At 39.8% G+C, this 21,165-nt stretch overlaps 1 protein-coding gene across 4 annotated transcripts in view; it reads left to right on the top strand.

Annotated features, from left to right (window-relative positions):
- LOC116847286 (fibrillin-2-like) overlaps nucleotides 1-21,165 on the top strand; it is a 26,666-nt gene that overhangs the window by 3,388 nt on the left and 2,113 nt on the right. For all 4 annotated transcript variants that reach the window (XM_032822128.1, XM_032822127.1, XM_032822125.1 and 1 more), the window contains 36 exons: nucleotides 6,008-6,090; nucleotides 6,860-6,967; nucleotides 7,156-7,290; nucleotides 7,384-7,486; nucleotides 7,543-7,727; nucleotides 7,917-8,165; nucleotides 8,265-8,420; nucleotides 8,766-9,050; nucleotides 9,211-9,333; nucleotides 9,469-9,717; nucleotides 9,993-10,112; nucleotides 10,219-10,434; nucleotides 10,644-10,843; nucleotides 11,016-11,196; nucleotides 11,294-11,599; nucleotides 11,777-12,118; nucleotides 12,342-12,467; nucleotides 12,530-12,863; nucleotides 13,658-13,824; nucleotides 14,148-14,476; nucleotides 14,774-15,200; nucleotides 15,282-15,635; nucleotides 15,878-15,991; nucleotides 16,237-16,395; nucleotides 16,454-16,668; nucleotides 16,822-17,179; nucleotides 17,282-17,427; nucleotides 17,870-17,978; nucleotides 18,087-18,365; nucleotides 18,576-19,001; nucleotides 19,362-19,610; nucleotides 19,708-19,911; nucleotides 20,032-20,157; nucleotides 20,237-20,476; nucleotides 20,566-20,738; nucleotides 20,858-21,052. In XM_032822128.1, the coding sequence (XP_032678019.1) occupies nucleotides 6,008-6,090; nucleotides 6,860-6,967; nucleotides 7,156-7,290; nucleotides 7,384-7,486; nucleotides 7,543-7,727; nucleotides 7,917-8,165; nucleotides 8,265-8,420; nucleotides 8,766-9,050; nucleotides 9,211-9,333; nucleotides 9,469-9,717; nucleotides 9,993-10,112; nucleotides 10,219-10,434; nucleotides 10,644-10,843; nucleotides 11,016-11,196; nucleotides 11,294-11,599; nucleotides 11,777-12,118; nucleotides 12,342-12,467; nucleotides 12,530-12,863; nucleotides 13,658-13,824; nucleotides 14,148-14,476; nucleotides 14,774-15,200; nucleotides 15,282-15,635; nucleotides 15,878-15,991; nucleotides 16,237-16,395; nucleotides 16,454-16,668; nucleotides 16,822-17,179; nucleotides 17,282-17,427; nucleotides 17,870-17,978; nucleotides 18,087-18,365; nucleotides 18,576-19,001; nucleotides 19,362-19,610; nucleotides 19,708-19,911; nucleotides 20,032-20,157; nucleotides 20,237-20,476; nucleotides 20,566-20,738; nucleotides 20,858-21,052 (7,771 nt within the window). The remainder of the gene's footprint in view (nucleotides 1-6,007; nucleotides 6,091-6,859; nucleotides 6,968-7,155; nucleotides 7,291-7,383; nucleotides 7,487-7,542; nucleotides 7,728-7,916; nucleotides 8,166-8,264; nucleotides 8,421-8,765; nucleotides 9,051-9,210; nucleotides 9,334-9,468; nucleotides 9,718-9,992; nucleotides 10,113-10,218; nucleotides 10,435-10,643; nucleotides 10,844-11,015; nucleotides 11,197-11,293; nucleotides 11,600-11,776; nucleotides 12,119-12,341; nucleotides 12,468-12,529; nucleotides 12,864-13,657; nucleotides 13,825-14,147; nucleotides 14,477-14,773; nucleotides 15,201-15,281; nucleotides 15,636-15,877; nucleotides 15,992-16,236; nucleotides 16,396-16,453; nucleotides 16,669-16,821; nucleotides 17,180-17,281; nucleotides 17,428-17,869; nucleotides 17,979-18,086; nucleotides 18,366-18,575; nucleotides 19,002-19,361; nucleotides 19,611-19,707; nucleotides 19,912-20,031; nucleotides 20,158-20,236; nucleotides 20,477-20,565; nucleotides 20,739-20,857; nucleotides 21,053-21,165) is intronic.

Raw genomic sequence — 21,165 nt, 5'->3', positions numbered from 1 at the left:
GGGGGGGGGGGGGGGGGGGGGGCGGAAATACTTTTCCAGTTTTTTATACGTACCGATCGCAATTTATTAACCTAATTTTGTCCAATTACTGAACACTCTGAGACAATCTACATTTATTTCCGAACCTCAAGCAATAAACTGCTGAGAGTTCCAAAATTTTCACAATTTCAAGTTTTAGAATTTCGCGCACGTATAGTGTTCTAAAATCTATAAAATTAATAAAGATCCGATCAAAATACTAAAGTTTCACGCGTACAATGAAGTGAAATTTTTTAATTTCAAGATTCACAAAGTATAAAATATTTAGTTTAATAATTCTAATAATTAAGCGAATAAATACCTAGGTTACGTTACGTTGTATTTAAATTGCATTTAAGTTGTGCATTTAAGTTGTGGTCAAGTTATATAATCTATACATACACATGTTTATATTTTAAAAAATATTTAAAAAATATGTTAAACATATAGTCAAACATATATGTACATTTCGCATTAAATCTTGCGTGACCTAATAAGAGCTTATTACAAAAGAGTCAGATTGCGAGCTTACATATTTATGCAAACGTTACAATTCAAATCCGCGTGGGAATATCAGTAGACCTAGTTTCATGGAATAATCTAATGGTTTCAACACTAATTTCTACTATTTCATCGTTATAATGTGCAACTGGGATGGATACTAATCGCGTCTCATAAAGACTCGAACTTGAAATTAACCCGCTTGTATCAAGTGACGTTAAAACACGCGGACATAGAATTACTCAATCGATATGTCCTTCATTATTTAATTGCAGCTATTGAGGCAAGAATAATTTCTCGCATGTCATCAGCGATTGCGACAAAATGTACGCGGATCTCTTACAAACTATAATCTTGCTAGTCAGTTATAATATGAATAAATTTGCTTCGTGCCATTATCTTTACATTTAGAGGAATACAAAACGATAAATGACAAAGTTCAGCGATTGTAGGGCATCAGTTATCAGTGTAGTTTGCTGATTAAGCGTTTTACAGTTCATCGTGTGTTCGTCGAGTCGCAACAAACATCTCTCTATCTTGCACCTTTAGCTACTTAAAATGCTGAATGTTTAACAATCGCACATTTTAAGTAGCCCATTCAAGAACTGCGGTTAAGAAAAATACCAACGATGAAATATTGATACATTTATTACTATTTTTGGTACTTTTACTTTGTCACATTTAAACTTTCAACATAGAATGTATGTATATATATTTTTCATTAAAAGTTCGAATATTCATATTTAGAGTCCACAACGAATGTCCTGAGCATTAGTATTTTTATCTTACAGAGAAACTCTTGCACCTTCGGAAATTCGTGTTGAGCCACACGTAGGCCGGTTTGTTGTCAGCGCGAACAGTTAAATTAGAGCGGGAAATCCGGATGCCGAGATAAAACCGCGAGATATATTAGGTAGCCGTATAAACTTTTATGACTCGCGACTGTCGAAAGACGTTTCGTTTGGCGTAAGCGCCTCTTTCTCTTCCGCACGGGCTGCAGCTGCATTATCTGCCGCGTTGATAAACGCGCGTCTCCACGTTAATTAATTAGCGCGGTGGAATGCGGACGAGCGGGCGCGATAAGCGCACACTACCCCGGAATATGAAGTACATTCTGCTGCGTTTTTATCGGCTCCGCGAGATGACCCGCTCATCATCATCCGGTACGTCTATGAGCATATTGTGCCGGCGATTCATCATTTCGCTGAACGATGCCCCGCGTGTGTGATACCTCGCCGTATGTCATCGTCGTTTGAACGATAATAGGATACGAAGGAACGCGAGAACAATCGATCACAGTTCGTGAGCAGGAAAAGATCTCCCAAAAGTGGACCAAATATGCGCTTTCGGACACTCCACGATCAAAGAAAATTTGCGAACAGAGAGCGCTTTGACGTCATCCACTTGATCTATCGTGTAACAGATCAAATGCCATCTTGATTCTTACTTCATGAGAACGTAAAAAATAGGATATAGGGTCGGTTTCACGTATAACGGGACCACCACTTAGGAAATTATTCACGGTTAGTCCAAACTACTTAGACTGATTTGAGTCGCGCGTTACGCTGATGCTGATGACAGGAAGTGAAGGAGCAACTTCTTGGGATGTAGAGGCGGTTAGCATTAGAGTCGCTAGTGCAACTTCTAATGCAACTCCATGACAAGGCGCCGTTCATGACTCAATATCGGCACCTTGGACATTCGAAAAAATCAGTCTCACGGTTTATGCAAAGAGACAACCAACTACATTCTGTGATATGACAGATTCGATATATATGTCTTATAGCGTGATCTACACTTTAATTTTTGATATTGAGAAATGTTCATTTTGCGCATATGTGCATTGAAATCAAATATTCGCGATAATATTGAAAAACATTGATCGTTAGAAAGATTTTGACAGGAGTGTACAGGAAGCGATGCCAAAGTAATGAAGCTGTCAGCGGCTGAAGGTTATTAAACCTAGCCGACAAGCTGCGGAATGATAAGAAAACATGTCATGCGCGTTAAGTTGTTTTTGCGTTGTTCATCATGCCGACTAATTTTAATTTAACGCGTAATTTAAGCTCGTTACGCGCCGCGCGCGATTATAACGCAACATAATTCCTGACGTAAAGAAAGAAAAGATTATATAAGGTGTACCAGAACCGCGACTGTGTCGCAGTCCTAGAAAGAAAGCTCCACGAGATTACAAGATTTCTGAGTTCCAAAGAAGTAAAATTTCAATATATACCTCTGAGTTCCAAAGCAGAAACGTAATTGGTCAGATATTTAACCGAATTAACACGTTCATTACCCGCTTTGATGTTCTATCGCCAAATTTATGTAAATGATTGGAAGTTAGTCTAACTTTTAATAGTTAGGAACGTAAGCTTTTGTCCACAACCTTACTTCAAGACGTAAGTCGTAAGAAATTGACCAATCATGGTCGATTTTTAGAAGAAGAATCGACTGTAGTTGATCAATTTTTTATGGCTTATGTCAAGGTTGTGGACACGAACTTACCTTATACTATTATATAAAAAATACAGGATGTCCTACGGTGGTTCTCCGAATGAACGGTAGCAGCGGTGAGGTGTTAAGATATCGGCATACATTCGATATGCGATCTCTCGCGTGCGACGTAATCGCATTCGTGCCGCAATACCGTGACCAATTGCACTTGTGACACAATACCCGTTTAAGCGAACCGCAAACAATTGCCGTGGCTGTGCTTTTTGCGGTTGCAATCCTTCGCACGCGCAAAACACGCTGTTGTTTGCTCGTCCTTAATTGCGATCAAAAGACACAGTCGCCTTTTGATCATTTTAATTTAAATGGCTGACAATTCGAGGGCGGCCGCTTCAAAGCTATTACAGCGCACTTTCCAATTGAACTCTTTCAAGTAGCAGTTAGCTAATTACGACTCGGATATTAATTGAGTCTACGCTATCTAGGCACTGACAGGGCGTTCCTTGATTAATACGTACAGCAATTCACGGATGATGTTATAGTTAATAGCGTCTCTTTCCAACTCAATAGGTGATAATACTGTACTAGTACCTTTATAGGGGAAACTAAAAATTGTTATGTAATAAGTAATTTCGGGTTTTTCAGATGAAATGATTTTGTGATTGTAATTTTATAAAACAATATATGCGAATGGCAGATCATAGATCAAGATAACGTATGTATTATTCCACAAAATTATAACAACATACAAACGTTTTATTTAACTAGAAAAACTCAAAATTGCTTATTACATAATTCAATATTAGTTAGCGCTGTCAATAAATGTAGAAAGAGCCAACAGAGACGAAACCTAACATCTTCACCAACTCCACGAGAAATGGGCGCTAACCATTGCAAAGATCTTCAAATGAAGATATCGGCCGACGAACACTTCGCGCATTGATTTCAGGCCTCGTTAGGACAGGCTATCATTAGGAGCGGGTGTTAAAATTACACCCTGTCGATGTGCGTTTAAAGTGCCCACGTATTGATCAATGTGATCATACCGCGATACAAGTTCGGCGATGGAGCAATCTCCAAAGGAGCGACCATTTACATACAAATTGGATTGAAGCTTTCGACCGCGGGGCGACAATCGCCCACGTCCTCGTAATCCCGCCGCCAATTATTGTTATTATTATTATTACTCAGACGCGAGCTCCTCGCTATAATTTTCCAATTAACGGCGAACATCAAAATCAGTCACTGTCGATTTTAATCATCCTCGCCGAAATGGTGACCGGCATTTCAGCGGGATTTTATCGTTGCTGAAGAAACAATAAAATACAGGATGTCACAAGCGGAGAAGAGATTCACTCTTAAACGAGTTTGGAGTCGAGTGTTTTATAACACCAAACTGTTTGCATAATGATGGATTCAGGAGAACACGAGGTCGTTTAGTAACGTAATCACATGCAAACACTCGTCAAGTATGTGTACTCTGTGCAGTTAGTGGGCCACTGTTTGAGCAAGATTGCTCCATCGCACGGTGAGCGATGTGTGTACACGTTTCCTTTTTTTCTTCTTTTTAATATTGTCTTATAAACACTCCTTCACCTTTTCCACTTCTCGCGCGATGTCCATGTCCGCGAATACGATACCCGCCAAGCGTGTAACGCGTATGTCAGAAGTCACGGAGAGAAGAAGCGAAAAGGAAGAGCGAGAAATGCCGGATACGCGAAGACATTAATCTCTCTCACGCTAGCGAAACGAGAAATGCGCATAACAAGTTATCGCGTTACTTTATCAGGCTCGCTACGCCTAAAGGGCACGCAGGGGAATGCAGAGGGCCAACGTGTGGCACGATCACCTGCAGCTCTGTCTCTAAAAATCTTCAAATTCAACAATTCGATTTTAAAATTCAAAAAATCCGAAATCCCAGCACTTCCAACATGTAAAAAAATCCAAATACCACGCTACATAAAGAGAATTTTATAGTAAAAAATTGCTACATAATTTGTAACTAGAAATCACATGATCGATATTTGGTCTTAACTGATTATCCTTCCGTTTTATATGTGGTATTTATACATAGAAAAAAAAATTTATTCGATGTGAGTACATAAAAATAACACATTTAGTTATACTATATAATCATATACTAATATATAAAATATTCCTTAAATAAAATATATTTTTTCTTAAAACTTTTTCATGAAAGCAACTGTTTATTCTACTTCAATGAAAGGATTTAAATAGATATGTTATTAATATCCGTTGAATGATTTTTAGTTTTTATTTTATTAAATAGTAGATATTTTTCTTTCAGTGTATACAAAGAACTGAATCTATTGTTAAAAAATATAGTATGTTTTTTAGCGAGATAAAAATTTGTAATTAATAAGTCTATTTTCAGCAATGTTAAAAAACATTGCAGAATAAAAAATGTATATAAAAGTTGACAGTTTATATGACAAAATTCTATAGTATTCCTCTGTATAGGACTCAAAAGTCTAGGACTGTAAAAGTCGGGACTGAAGATTTTGAAATCTATCCGGATTTTAAGAAATACAGAGCTCCAAGTCCTACAAACCGTGTCAGATAACAATCGTGTTATCTGGCACAATAAAAAATGGCGCGACGTGAGAAAGCAGTCGGTGGTGCTCCCGCGTTTGCGATTGCGGCGCCGAGAGGCCTAAGTGGAGGCGTTTAGAGCCGATCTATAGCAGCTGACGTTAATTATGAGGCGCCAGATGTGAATGGCCTCCTTGTTCTGAAGTGGCACTCCGCTCTCTTCCCATTCTTCCCCTTTTTTCGCTCCTGTTTTCTTGCACGTGCCACCGTTTTCTTGCGCGATACCGCGGAAATGCCGCGGAAACACGGCGTTTCCGCCTGCGGCTTCTTCGAGCTGGCATCATACAGAGAGACCACTAACTCGCGTAAATTCGAAAGCTAATGAAGAAGTTTCAGACGAATATACTTCATGAACGATAACAGATTCACGCATATATAACGTAAAGCGATTTCAGAAAACTGACAAATTGAAAACTGTTTCCAGGCCAAACGTGTGTAGATCGAGGTATAAAAACTATTGCTGTCCAGGATGGACAAAAAAACCAGAAACAGGACTGTGCGTTATTCGTAAGTAAAGACAATGTTAACTACTTTTTTTCTCATCCATAAATATCACTTTCGTGAATGTGCTATTGCTACTAAGCAATATTCAAATAGTAGAGTCCAACTCTAACGCGTGTAGAAGAAATAAAACCCGTTGAAATGGAAAAGCAATAATAGTACAAAACGATGCTAAACGAAACGATTAACTACGGAAGACGCAATAACGTATCCTCGCGATCCTCGTGTCAAATAGAATAAATAACCGTCGGAGCCTGCAGCAGAATACTCACAGGATAGAAAGCAGTTATTAATATCGCGCGCGAATAACCACCTATCATTATCATTCGGTATTGCCCGCGGACGTTGATAATGATCGTGCAATTACATAACGGACAAATAGGCATTTATGCGACACGAGCAGTCACCACGAATAAAACTGGTTTAATGACCTGTTATATGCTTCCTGTTGATCGCATTGTCTGGTAATGCGGCCACACTTCGTGATCTACGTTCCATCAACTTCCGGGTCTTTCTTTCTATCTTTCTCTCTTTCTTTCTCTACGTCTCTGTGTGATTAACCGTTAATTAATTCGCAATTAATAAACCGTTACGGAAATTGCTCAATGTCCGCCTTCAAATTAAAACTATAATTAATTATAATGTAGTTTTATATGGATTGCATTCTGATATTTTTAATAAAAATAATGTATTAAATATAAAAAAATATTAATGCACAATTTGTACAGCACGCTCGAAGAAGCGCTTACTATTTTAAATGTTATTTGAATTTCAGCGATTTGTACGAGACGCTGCGGTCCTCTAGGGAGATGCATAAAACCCAACATCTGTTTATGCGAAGGTGACATCGTCGCTTCTACCTGTACTAGCGGACAAAGCAAAGGTGAGATATGTATCGAACATGACCTCGACCGACTCTTTCCATTCTATCTCATAAAATAGTCAGACTATTTCTAAAAGCAGTCAGTTTAGAAAGCATCCTCAAGAATTCTACCGGGAATCAGGAACACCCACGAGTAACGTCCACAAATTCGTGTAGATGCCTGAATTAAAATCAAATTCGTTTAACAGTTATCACCCACGAGACCGGTGAACGCGGTGATCGCGGTGAGAACGGTGGGTGCAGAGTTCACTGTATAAATGGAAATTGCGTCGACGGCCGGTGCCAGTGTCGTAATGGATACCAGGGAGAATTTTGCAACGAACGTGAGTAAAACCAATAATATATGAACTAAGACAAATCTTGCGGCACGTAAAGTAAGCTTCCGTGCAAATAATTAATTAGAAATCGTGAATTAGCTATCTGTCGGGAGCCCTGCTTGAACCAAGGAAGATGCATCGGCCCAGATCGCTGCGCCTGCATCTACGGGTATACCGGAAGACGTTGTGAAACTGATTACAGGTAAATACATGTATCTTTTGCTTTATCGCCGAGTTATTTTACGATATATCTTTCAGGACCGGGCCCTGCTACACTAAAGTGAAGAACGGTCAGTGCTTGGCGAATCTCCAAGGGGTGGTTTGTACGCGACAGTTATGCTGCGCCACCGTCGGCAAGGGCTGGGGACACCCTTGTGAGAGATGTCCGGTCAGAATGGACTGCGAGTTGGGTTACTTGAAGACCAATCAGGGTCAATGCGTCGGTACGTCCGCGATAAATCTTGCCTCTCGCCTCTCACTGGTCCAATTTTGCTCAAAGAATCTTAATTACTAAAAAAATGAGCTAAACATAACTAAAATATTTACACAATCTAAAAATAATTGATGTTCACGATTTTTCAATAATTTAGATAAATATAATAGTAATTGTAATTGTGTCGTATTCTTTCCAGATATCAACGAGTGCGAAGCAATTCCTGGACTGTGCCAAGGTGGAAAGTGTCTGAACACCCCTGGTTCGTTCACCTGCGAATGTCCTCCGGGACAAGCGAGGGATCCTGAGACCAATGAATGCAAGGACAAGGACGAGTGTCAAGAGCAAGGCATTTGCGCCGACGGTCGATGCATAAATACAAACGGCGGCTATTACTGCCATTGCAACCCAGGATTCATACAAAGCCAGGACCGCAAATATTGCATCGGTGATTACGCGTTACTGCAGAAATATTAAATATTTTCTTATATTATGTATTTGTTAACGTCAATTAAATAATTTCAATTTTTTAATTGTTGTTCATCAGACGGCAGGCAGGGATTGTGTTTCACAGCGGTGAACCGTAATGGACAGTGTAAGAATCGACTGGCGATGAGACTGAGCAAGAAGGATTGTTGTTGCGGCAAGAACATGGGTCGAGGTTGGGGTGACGAATGCTTTATCTGCCCTAATCCTGGCAGCGGTACGTACGCATCTTCAAAGAGAAATATAACGAACAGTACATGATTGGAGAACTTCGTAAAAATGTGTAACTTTTCACAATATCTGCATAATTTAATTGTACAACTTTACACGTTGTTACTTACATCTGTACAAAATTAAAATTGATCCTTCGCGAAGTGTCTTCGATAATTCATCAAAGAGAAACATCTCGAACTACTTCGCGAGGAAATTCTTGAAGCGAACAAAACCGAATATAGACTCGAAGTTCGTGAAGAACCGACGAGTATTAGCGCATCTATTAGATAAAAGCGAGCACTATGACGATTGATAATTCTACAGGATCCACGTTATTACTCAATTGTAGATGATTACAACAGGCTTTGCTCGCAACTGCAGTTTTTCACCGAGGTGAATGAGTGCGCGCTGCGACCGGACATTTGCGGCGACGGGCACTGTATCGATACTAAGGAAGGTTACGAATGCGAATGCTACCCGGGATTCACGAGAAAGCCCGGTGGTAGGTGTGAGGACGTAGACGAGTGTCAGTTAGGTTATTGCCAAGGCGGAACCTGTCGCAATTACCCTGGCAGCTTCGCCTGCAACTGTCCACCCGGCTTTGTCGTGTCCGGCGAAGGCAGATACTGCACAGGTAACTGAACTCTCTTGACAAATAGCGAGTTTAATGATTGAAATTGTTAACAGTGACAGCAATAATAGCCATAGTACACTGGCAGCAATGATAATACCAGAAATAGCAATGGTACCAATTGTAATATTTTAGTAATATTGATGGTAATATATTTTTCTAGATCACGATGAATGCCAAGATACGGGAATGTGTACCAATGGACATTGCATCAACATGAACGGGTCCTTTAAATGCAAGTGTAACGACGGTTACACCCTGTCACCGTCAAAGAACACCTGCGTAGGTGAGGAAAATTTCTTTAGCCTAATTTGTATTTCAGATTTGCTAAAATTGTAAACAAAAAAATACGTATAATTACACTGATATCCTAAGGAATGATTGTGCGATAATAATTCGCGCAAATATTTTGTGTCTCTAGATATCAACGAGTGTATAGAAAATCCGAGAATTTGTCTAAACGGCCGTTGCGAAAATACACCAGGATCTTACCACTGTATCTGCCAATCGGGTTTTACACCCTCGCGAGACAATACTTTCTGCGTGGATATGGATGAATGTTCTACTAGCGGCATGTGCGAGAACGGAAAATGCGTTAACATGGAAGGATCTTTCAAATGCGTCTGCGACTCTGGCTTCAGAATTGGTCCTGATTTGAGTCATTGCATTGGTATTTATCTCATATCAATTGACAATGCTAACAATAAGAATAACAAAATTATATTTTTCCAAAAAAAAGAACTCTCCTAGACTAAATATTTAAATTTTCAACTGTTCTGATAATTTCATACTTGAAAAATATAAAATTTCCTCAAGTTTCTAGACCTTTTCTAGATTTCTCGCAAAGTTTAATATAAAATGAAAAATCTTGGAATTTAGATAATAAAAATATTACGTTATAAAAAATTCTCTACTTATAATTATTTGTTAAAATTATCCTACAAGATATCGACGAGTGTGTAAGTTCACCCTGTCAAAATGGACGTTGCATCAATACACTTGGCAGTTTCCGATGTGAGTGCCACTTGGGATTCAATTTAGGTCCTGACGGAAGGTCCTGTCTAGGTTCGTAACAATTATTTTCTGTACGAAATACGTTATGCGTTTCGTTCCAAACATACAATTGTGAAGTCTGGATACATCTAATAAATGATGATTCCGCGCTGGTCAGATACGAGAAGAGATCTGTGCTATTCGCAGTACAGAGACGGCCAATGTTCCAACCCGACATCCACTGCCGTGACAAAGTCCAGTTGTTGCTGTTGCACGGTAATCCTGGGCCAGCCGTTGGGCTGGGGCAGCACTTGTCAGCCCTGTCCGCTTCCGGGCACCTCAGAGTTCGAAGCCTTATGTCCGCATGGCGCCGGAATGACTTACAATGGCGATGGTAAACAAATACTTTGTTCAGAGAGACCCGAGATTTCAAATTCTAAATTTCTGAGAAATTTCTACATTTCCAAATCTTCAAAATCAGATGCTCAGAGATGAGTAAAAATTTCTAGTATGTAAAAATTCAAAAGCTTAGATTTCCACAATTCTAATTAAATGAGATAATTCTAATTAAATTAGATAACATGAACTCGAAATATATTATAGATATCAACGAGTGCGCCCAAAACCCGAATATCTGCATCAATGGCGGATGCGAGAATCTTATGGGGACGTATCGATGTATCTGCGACAGTGGATACGAAGTGGATGCGACAGGAAAGATATGCAGCGACATCAATGAGTGCGAGCTAGAAGACTCTTTGTGTAGCGGTGGGCAATGTCGAAACACGCCTGGCAGTTTCCAGGTAAGTTAACTATTCTCTTAGCACATTTTTATTAAATAAGCAAAAATAATAATTAACTAAAATTGACTGCAGTTTTATCACGAATTAATTAATTAATTACACTGTTCTGTGTTTTGATTTTATGACTGAGTACAAAAATCTCGCGATTGTTAATGATATTAATTTATCACAGTGCATTTGCCCTACGGGTATGCGATTCAATACACAAAATCAAATGTGCGAGGACGTGGACGAATGTGAGGAGTTGGGACCAGAGGTATGCTTCAACGGCATATGCATCAACACTCTGGGAGCTTACGAGTGCGAGTGTTCACCGGGATACATTCTAGACAACACTGGCCATATCTGCATGGGTACGAGCCATTCGTTTTCTCCGAGCAACAACGAAATAATCATGAAATAAATAAGTGTGATATATATAAATAAAGGCAGTATTCTAATTGATTCCAGACAATCGGAAAGGTTCCTGCTGGACCAAGATGGTAGATGGTCGTTGCGAGAACAATCTACCGAGAGTAGCTTTGCGTTCGGAGTGTTGCTGTTCTGTCGGCGTGGCCTGGGGCAGCCCTTGCGAGATCTGCGATCACTCTCTCTGCGAGTGCTCAAAGGGCTACACGAAGGCGGATGGCAAGGGCTGCACGGATATCAACGAGTGCGAACTCAACAGTGGTATCTGTAAGGGTGGCGGTACTTGCGTTAACACAGACGGCTCGTATCGTTGTGAATGTCCACCTGGTCTCACCTTGGATGCAGCACGTAAGCGACGACGAACTGTCACAAACACGCTCAATTTTCTCAAAGAAAATTATATAAATAAAATCGAGATAATTGAAATGATATGTACATAAAATTATGACAACACTGATGCATTTCTTATTATTTTCGATATTTCTTCTCATCCTGAATATTTTTTCTCTAATTTCTCGATTACAGATACCACTTGCACCGACACCAGGCAAGAAACTTGCTTCTTGGACTATCGTCATGGCCAATGCACCAGTCCCATAGAAGGCCATTTCCCTAAAAGCCTCTGCTGTTGTTCCGTCGGCCGAGCCTGGGGTAGCGATCGGTGCGAGCTGTGTCCCAAAATGGGCACACAGACCCATGCAGAGTTGTGCCCTCGGGGCGAAGGTTTCACAGAACGTCAAGATATCAATGAATGCATCGAGTTTCCGGGCATGTGTCTGAACGGTAGATGCAAGAACACGATCGGCAGTTACAGTTGCAGATGCAATCAAGGTTATGCGCTCGATGAGCATGGAATTAAGTGCAACGGTAAGTTCTTATATGAAATATTTTGGAACTTAAAATCCGAACAATTTGAAACCTGAAGAATGATTTTCCCATGAAATTCCAAATCTTAAACAAGTCCTAAGAAAAAATATCAACAACTACTTACAATGAAGGTGTTATGCCAGCAGAGAAACTCAAGTAATTAATTTAAGGATTCACATGTTGATTAATATAAAATTAATCAAATTTAATTAACAACTGCTAGATATCGACGAATGCGAAATCATGCGTGGAGTTTGCGGGAATGGCACCTGCAGAAACATGCCCGGCCATTTTCAGTGCGACTGCAATTCTGGTTATCGCAGCAGCGACATCATGAAGATTTGCATGGGTACAGTATGAGAAAAAATTCGATAAAAGTTGTCAGATTTAATCACGTAAAAAATATTCCAGATATAAATGAGTGCGAGGAGATGCCGGGATTGTGTCGCGGCGGCACTTGTATCAACACCGAGGGGAGCTTCAACTGTCAGTGCCCTCCGGGGCACGAACTGGGGCCCGACAAGCAGTCCTGCAAAGACATAGACGAGTGCTCGAGGACCAGTGGTATTTGCTCGAACGGCGTCTGCGAGAATATGATGGGCACCTATCAATGTATATGCGACGACGGCTATCAACAAACGGGTCTCAGATCCCACTGCGAAGATATCAACGAATGCGCAATTGGCAACGGTAATTGCGAGGACATTTGTCTGAACACTCCGGGCAGCTTCTCCTGCTCTTGTCGGTAAAAATCTTTTTCTGATGGCTAATACTACGATAATTGCGTTGCACTTATTTGATAAATTTTATAACATATCCACGCATAATTAGTATCTTCCTACACTGAGAGAAGAATTTAATAAATATTATCAAAATTTGGTTACTATTACTAAATGGTAGACGTAAATATAGCGGGCCAAAGCTATGGCAATACTTATTAATTAATTTAGTTCTGTAAAATAAATTATTTATTTGACAGAAGTAAAATTTATTTGTTTCCAGAATATATTTGGTAAATAAAACTTATTGAATAGTTGAGCAAAATAAGCGATTTTATAATAGTTACAAAATGTTTGGTAGGTTCAACCAACCATCTGTAATAATAGATATTGAAACGATGTAATAGCTGCAAATGAATGAATTTTTCGTTGTGCTGCAACAAAACATACTTATATTGGTAACAAAATAGAATTCGTACTTACTGAATCTTTTATTACATGGGATATAACAATTTCATAACAATTATCAAATAACTGTTCATAACTGTAATATATTTCATATTAAATATTTAATATTAATATTAATATTAATATTAAGTAACTATTACTAAATTATTTAATTGATGTTACTGTGAATGCAATTACGTCATACTCCCGATCTGTTAAATATTTGGTAATTATTATCACATTTAGTATTAGTTACTAAAGATTCAACGAATTTCTGTAATTAAATGCAGTTTGTTATAGTTACCAGTCTTTTCTCTCAGTGTACGACTTGAGATTAAATCGTTAACAATGCATGCTTATTAATCATTTACAGCACTGGTTACGCTTTGAATCTGGACGGTCGAACTTGCGTGGATGTAGACGAGTGCAAGGAGAACCCACGAATCTGCAACGGAGGTAAATGCAGAAATACACCAGGCGGCTACATATGCAACTGTACGAACGGTTTACTTCCTGGAAGAGACAGTATGTCCTGTTCAGGTGAGTACAGCACATTCACTATTATTCATATCGAAATTATGTTATCTATACAGAGAGATTTGGTTGAATCATATAAACACTACTTTGGAATAGTCCAAACGAATTTTTTGGTTGATCGAACAAAATTTTGTTTGACGCAACAAAAATATTTATTTGCGGCTTGGTTTCAAAAAAATATTTTTGTTGTGTCAACCAAAATAATTTGTTTGGACTATTCCAAAGAAACATTTATTTGATTCAATAAATCGTTCTCTATGTGTATGTTACTGATGTTACTTGTTAATACAATTGTATTAATGTTATTATAACTTGTATATTATCAGATGTCGATGAGTGCGCAACGCAACCAAGAATATGTGGATTCGGCGAGTGCTACAATACGATCGGCTCCTTCAACTGTCGCTGTGAGGAAGGATACTCGGTGAAGCCAGCGGAAGGACCCGCCTGTAGCGACGACGACGAATGTCGCTTAAACGCTTACTCCTGCAGCGAGTTTGCCGAGTGTCAGAATACTCAAGGCTCATACGTGTGTACCTGTCACGAGGGTTTCACCGGAAACGGGATCGAATGCTGGGACATTAACGAATGTTCCACGAACAACGGTGGTTGCGATTCCAACGCTCACTGTATCAACACTGAGGGTTCCTTCAAGGTATTCATTGTACCTTTCAAAACAAATAGTCTTGAGAAATAACGAATAGTTGAGAAATAACGAAAACAAATAGTCTTGAGAGCTAACGAATAGCGGCGAAATATCAATCAATCGATACAAAGAACACTCCTAACTTTTCTAATCCTAATTTTAATCCCAATCCTGGGAATACTTGCGGCTACTAATTCTTCAACTATTATTGAATTTATTTTAAAAAGTTGATTTTATTTAGAAACTAGAAAAATCAATTTTAACATTTAAATTCTCAAATTAATCTCGAAATTCATTCTCTTGTAGTGCGTGTGCGATGCTGGCTTTCGAGGCGACGGCTATAACTGCAAGGACATTGACGAGTGCACAGAAGACAGCACACTTTGCGAGAACGGGCACTGTCTGAATTATCCGGGTGCTTATCGCTGCGAGTGCGAGATGGGTTTCATGCATCCGGATGAACACAACGAACAGGCGTGCGTAGACATCAACGAGTGCGAGATGTTCAGCAACCTGTGCGTTTTCGGTCACTGCGAGAATATCTTTGGCATGTTCCGCTGCGAGTGTAACGAGGGTTACAAACTTGATGGTTCCGGCGGCAATTGCACTGACGTGGACGAGTGCGAGAGTCCGCAGTCTTGCCAATATGGCACTTGCATCAATACGCAAGGCAAATACCTCTGTCGCTGTCCACCGCATTATGACCTCGTGGAAGCTGGAAATGCTTGCGTGGGTGTGTATCGTGCCATTGAATCTTAAGCCATTTGTACGTTTCGCGTATTCCTACTACCCTGATTTACTATCCATCACGCAGATAGACGCGAATCGTTTTGCTTCACGGGTTTCGAGCATGGTACCGGAAGGCCTCAGTGCGTTTTCGAGATGGCGTCATCGATGACGAAGGCAACATGTTGCTGCAGTATCGGCAATGCCTGGGGCAATCGTTGTGAAGAGTGCCCGCAGATCGGCACAAAGGAATATGAGCAATTGTGCCCCAGTGGGCCGGGATATAGACCGAATCGTATAACTGTTATTCTGGAGGACATCAATGAGTGTGAGGAACATGAAAATATATGTCAGAATGGGCACTGTACCAACACGTTTGGCAGTTTCATGTGTTCCTGCAACGAAGGTTTCATCTTGGACGACACTAAAACCAATTGCATCGGTAATAAAAATATCTGAGTGAGAAGTTCCAAAACATACAAATTTTAAAGTTTCACAGCTCTATAGTTTCGATTTTTTTATTTAATTTAACATTAATTTCGTATTTTATTTAATTTAGTATTTATCACAAGATTTTCCCTACCTGGATTTCCCTATCTTATATAATCTAATATGTCATAACTGATCTAATTCTAATCATGACATGATTAGATAACGATATGTTTAACACAAAAATTATTGCAGACATAAACGAATGCGCACTGCATCCACACATATGCGGAGTAGGATACTGTATCAATGACCAAGGGAAATATCATTGCGAGTGTCCCGAAGGATACATGGCAATGCCTGGAGGAAGTTAGTAAATCCAAATATAACAATCACCTAAATATTTTCATATCCAATCTTATTAAAATTAAATTGATCAAGAGGTCACGCGCGACCACTATAGAATAGATCAGTCTAAAATATTTCATGATATCGTGCTCTAAATACAAGAAGGATATAAATAAAATTAAATTAAAATACGATGAAAATGTAAATTAAAATTGCTACAAGAAAAGCGGACGATTCACACAATTGTTACACATTTGTTCTTTTAGAGGAGTGTGTCGACATGAGGAAAGAATTCTGCTATCTCATCTACGATTCCGGACAGTGTCTCAATCCCATGCAGCAGCCACAGACTAAAATGTTGTGCTGCTGTTCCATGGGCGCTGCATGGGGCAGCAATTGCGAGAGATGTCCTGAAGCACGTACCCGTAAGTATTCAATCAAACTATTGACGTACAGAATGGAATTATCGGTCGGTCTTGTCAGGCGAGCACGAGATACTGTGCGGATTGGTACCGGGTCAGATCATGAATCCGATCACGAATCACTCTGAAGAGATCGACGAGTGCGCCCTAATGCCGACGATGTGCACCCACGGACGGTGCATGAATACACCTGGTAGTTTCGAGTGTCAATGCGATCGAGGCTACGTTTACGATCAGGATTCACATCAGTGTATCGATGAGAACGAGTGTCTGCAGGTGCGGCTTTTGGATATTTTCGCATAATTAAGAGATTTCAGTTCTTCCTTTTCTTCTGAGAATATAGAAAAAAATCAAACAATAGTAAATCAAAATGACCTTATAGTTATTATTTGTGATCATACTGAGATTTGAAATTTCCGTCATTTTTAGATACCGAATCCCTGCAGCGGTAACGCACAGTGCCGCAATCATCAGGGATACTTTGAGTGCGTGTGTCCAGCTGGTTACAAACTTGGTCTTAGTCAACACGACTGCGTCGACATTGACGAATGTTATGAGCGACCGGGTATCTGTAACAACGGCGCGTGCAACAATCTGCAAGGTGGCTTCCAGTGCGTCTGCCATTCCGGATTCTCGCTGACTCGCGATAGAGACAACTGCGTCGACATCGACGAATGCCAGCGCAATCCGAATATATGCAACAACGGTACTTGTATCAACACCTTGGGCTCCTACAAGTGTCAGTGCTATCAAGGATTCAAGCTCAGTCCTAACAACGATTGCGCGGGTAAGTTAGTGAAAGAGAGAAGATTCTGATTTCTTTAATTTAACTTTGATTCTTTAGTAGAGATTTGTTTTGCACGTCATGATTTTAACGAATATATTTCAGATATTAACGAGTGCCGAATAATGCCGTTTTTGTGCCGCAATGGCAGATGCCGCAATACGATTGGCGGTTTTATTTGTGAATGTGCAGACGGTTACGTATTGGCGCAGGACGGTCAACACTGCCGTGACATCGATGAATGCCATGAGGTAAACTAAGATAAAACAAGTTTCTTAAAGAAAAGGGCCAAGCTTCCATAAACCTTTAGCCCTTTAGCTATTTTATGACATTCGAAATCTTAAATTATTTTTTGATAAAATTGTAGCTACTGAAAATAGATTAAAAGTATATAAGTATAAAAATGAGACAGAGATACGCTTCACAATTTAGGAAAGTGGCCCATAAAGATACATATTCTGTTAAAATAAATAATATTTTTATCAATAAAATGAAAGTTTTATCATGAAAGTCTCTGTTAATAAAATAATTTAAAATTTCAAATGTCGCAAAATGGGGCTAAATATGACTCTTTACATTCAATTTATATGCTCGCGTATCAAGTCTTAAATTAGACATTGATCATTTTTATATAAATCAAATATATAAACATTTTCTAGAAATTAAAACTTTCCATTGTTGAATTTGTTGCAGATACCGGGGTTGTGTCCGCCGCCAGGGAAATGTCAGAATCTGATGGGATCTTATATATGTTCTTGCCCACCGGGATACGAATTAGATCACACAAGGAAAAAATGCGCCGGTTCGTAAATCTTCACATCAATACATATTGATTATTCATCCTGCGTCATATCGTATGCACAAACTTTTCAAAGCTCTTAAATTTACATATCTCATAATCATCCCGTAGATGTGGACGAATGCGTGGAGACGAGAGACATTTGCGAGAATGGTCGGTGCATCAACACAGAAGGCGGCGTGATTTGCGAATGTCCGGTCGGATATCGATTGAGCGACAAACCGAACTCGATGAGGTGCATCGACGTGAGAGAAGAGCTGTGCTATGACACTTACAGGCGAGGCCAATGCACCAGCCCACGAGAAGGCGGTATGACAAGGAAACATTGTTGCTGCACGATGGGCAAGGCTTGGGGACGTTACTGTGAACCGTGTCCACAGGAAAACAGCGGTAACGAATATTTCCAGAAAATATATTTAAACAGAATTGTTTCGTCGAAAAAATAGTCAAAGTGATCAGTTACATATACTTTAGCTATAGATCATTGAAGGAAAACGTTCTACAGTCCGACTACCTTAGGAAACATATCAAGAAGACATGATATGTTTATTTAGAAGAAGAATCCAGAAGAGTAACGCGCAACTAATTATGTTCATCTAGAGGAATTCAAGAGGTTATGCCCGGAGGGACCAGGCAGGGACGACACCGGTATTGATTTGAATGAGTGCCTGTTCATGCCGGATGCCTGTTCCGGTGGCGAATGCATCAACACAGATGGCTCATTCCGATGCGAGTGTCCGACAGGATACGTGTTGGACGAAACCGGGAGACGGTGCGTGGACAACAATGAGTGTTTGAGTGTCCAGAACATCTGCGGTAACGGCACTTGCCGCAACATCGACGGTGGCTTCGAGTGCGCCTGTAACGACGGATTCGCGCCGGGTGCTAATCAAGTCTGCGAAGACGTGAACGAGTGCCTGGAGCTAGGCAATCAGTGCGCTTTCAGGTGCCACAATGCGCCAGGCTCTTTCCGTTGCATTTGCCCGTATGGATACACCTTGGCGCCTGACGGCCGCCATTGTATAGGCAAGCAATATTATAAGCCACATATAACAAATAATTATTATAAGCCACGTATAATATATATTAATATCTATTTTTTATTATATAATCTCTCTCTCTCTCTCTCTCTCTCTCTCTCTCTCTCTCTCTCTATATATATATATATATATATATATATATATATATATTAATATATATTATTAAATAATAATTAATATACTATAAAAAATTATATTACATAAAAAAGTTATTTAATATAATTTTTCAATATTCCCTCATGTTTTTTGTATATACAAAAATATATAGAGATATAATAGTATATAGAAATAGCAAATCGTGAATGTATATAATCAAATACCGTCCGAATAAAACTTTAATTTTCAGACGTGGACGAATGCGTCACGCCAGCGAATGACTGCAGATTCCAATGCAAGAATCTGATCGGCACTTTCATGTGCATCTGTCCGCCCGGGTACCAGAAGATAGGAACGGGGGACGAATGTAAGGATATCAACGAATGCGCCATTAACTCTGGTCTTTGTCAACATGGACGTTGCGTCAACTTGGAAGGAAGTTATCAATGTCTTTGCTATGAAGGTTTCGAGCAAAGTCCCGATGGAAAATCGTGTATCGGTATGAAGCAAAATTTAAATAATAAATACAAATAACACAAGTACTCTATAACTTCCAACACGGATAAAGAAATATGTCGGTATTTCCTTGTGGCCAGATCGAAGAGTCGGCTATTGTTTCCTGCAAACGATTGGCGGCAGATGCACCGCTAGAACTTCAGAACTACGTACAGTCACGAAGGCAGACTGTTGCTGCACTATGGGGGCAGCATGGGGACCGCAATGCGAGATCTGCCCGTCCCGAGACTCCGATAATTATAACGAGCTTTGCCTGGACAAAGGATTTTCCGTGAACGGTCAAGGTACAGTTCTTCAATATCATTCTTCAATATGACATTTGGAATTTTGCTATCACATAATCGTGTGATTTTATTAACTGTGACAATAATGGGATTCTGTTCTCTATCGACCTGAATTTTTAGATATCGACGAGTGCAACACCATACCCGATCTTTGCAAGAATGGTCAATGCGTCAATACTCTCGGCTCCTACAGATGTATTTGCAATAAAGGCTACAAAGCTGATAAATCTGGTATTAACTGCATCGGTAAGATTCCCTGAATAAATAATTACAGTGTTCTAAGAATACTTCTGACAATCATAATTGCACTAAATTGTATTGGCAGACATCAACGAGTGCGAAATGACGCCGAAACCGTGCAAGTACAACTGCCAGAACACCGAGGGCAGTTTCATCTGTTCATGTCCGACAGGTTTCATCTTAAACCCTGACGGAGTTAGCTGCAGGGACATGGATGAATGCGCGACCGGAAGTCACTTGTGCCAGCAGAATTGCGTTAACACTCCGGGAAGCTATATTTGTGGATGCCAAGAGGGTTACAATCAACAAGGGGACGCGTGTCATGGTTACATGTCTCTTCCAACTTTGCATCATCCGATTCCGTTTCACTAAACTAATGATTTCTCATCTATTTTTTATAACTTTCTCTTCCAGATATCAACGAATGCGATCAGCCGGGAATTTGTCCAAAACCTGGTAAGTGTATTAACACTCTAGGCAGCTTCCAGTGCATCTGTCCGCGAGGCTTCAAACTGGATCATACCGGGAGATTTTGCACGGATCACAACGAGTGTGCTGACGATGCCAATTGTGAACACGGTTGCCAGGTAAATTTGCAAATATTTCTTGATATAAAGTTTAACGATAATCGGCCATATCTGATTAGTACCAATAACCCGAATTCTCGCTTTTAAAAAGATATCATATCGAGAATTTTGATTTCCAGAACTTCATGGGCAGTTACCGATGCGGCTGTCCGGAAGGCTTTATTCAACATCTCTATTACAATCAGTGTATCGACGAAAACGAATGCAATACGTCGCCTTGTGGCGATAGCACTTGCATCAATACAATTGGCAGTTATAAGTGCGGCTGTCCGGACGGTTACCAATTCGATAACAATTTGGCGATTTGCGTGCAGGTACGGCAATCTGAACCTTTTCGCAGTTAATAATTTCTGGACAAAATATCTCAACTACTTCGCAAGACCAGAACTATCATTCCTAATATATTCTCAAAAAAAAAAAAAAAAAA

This window comes from Odontomachus brunneus, unplaced genomic scaffold, assembly GCF_010583005.1.
Source record: "Odontomachus brunneus isolate Ranch 3 - 2012 unplaced genomic scaffold, Obru_v1 Obru_scaffold_076, whole genome shotgun sequence".
Classification (NCBI taxonomy): Eukaryota; Metazoa; Arthropoda; class Insecta; order Hymenoptera; family Formicidae; genus Odontomachus; species Odontomachus brunneus.
Note: the sequence above shows the minus strand (reverse complement) of the source record. Positions and strands in the feature narration are given on the sequence as shown.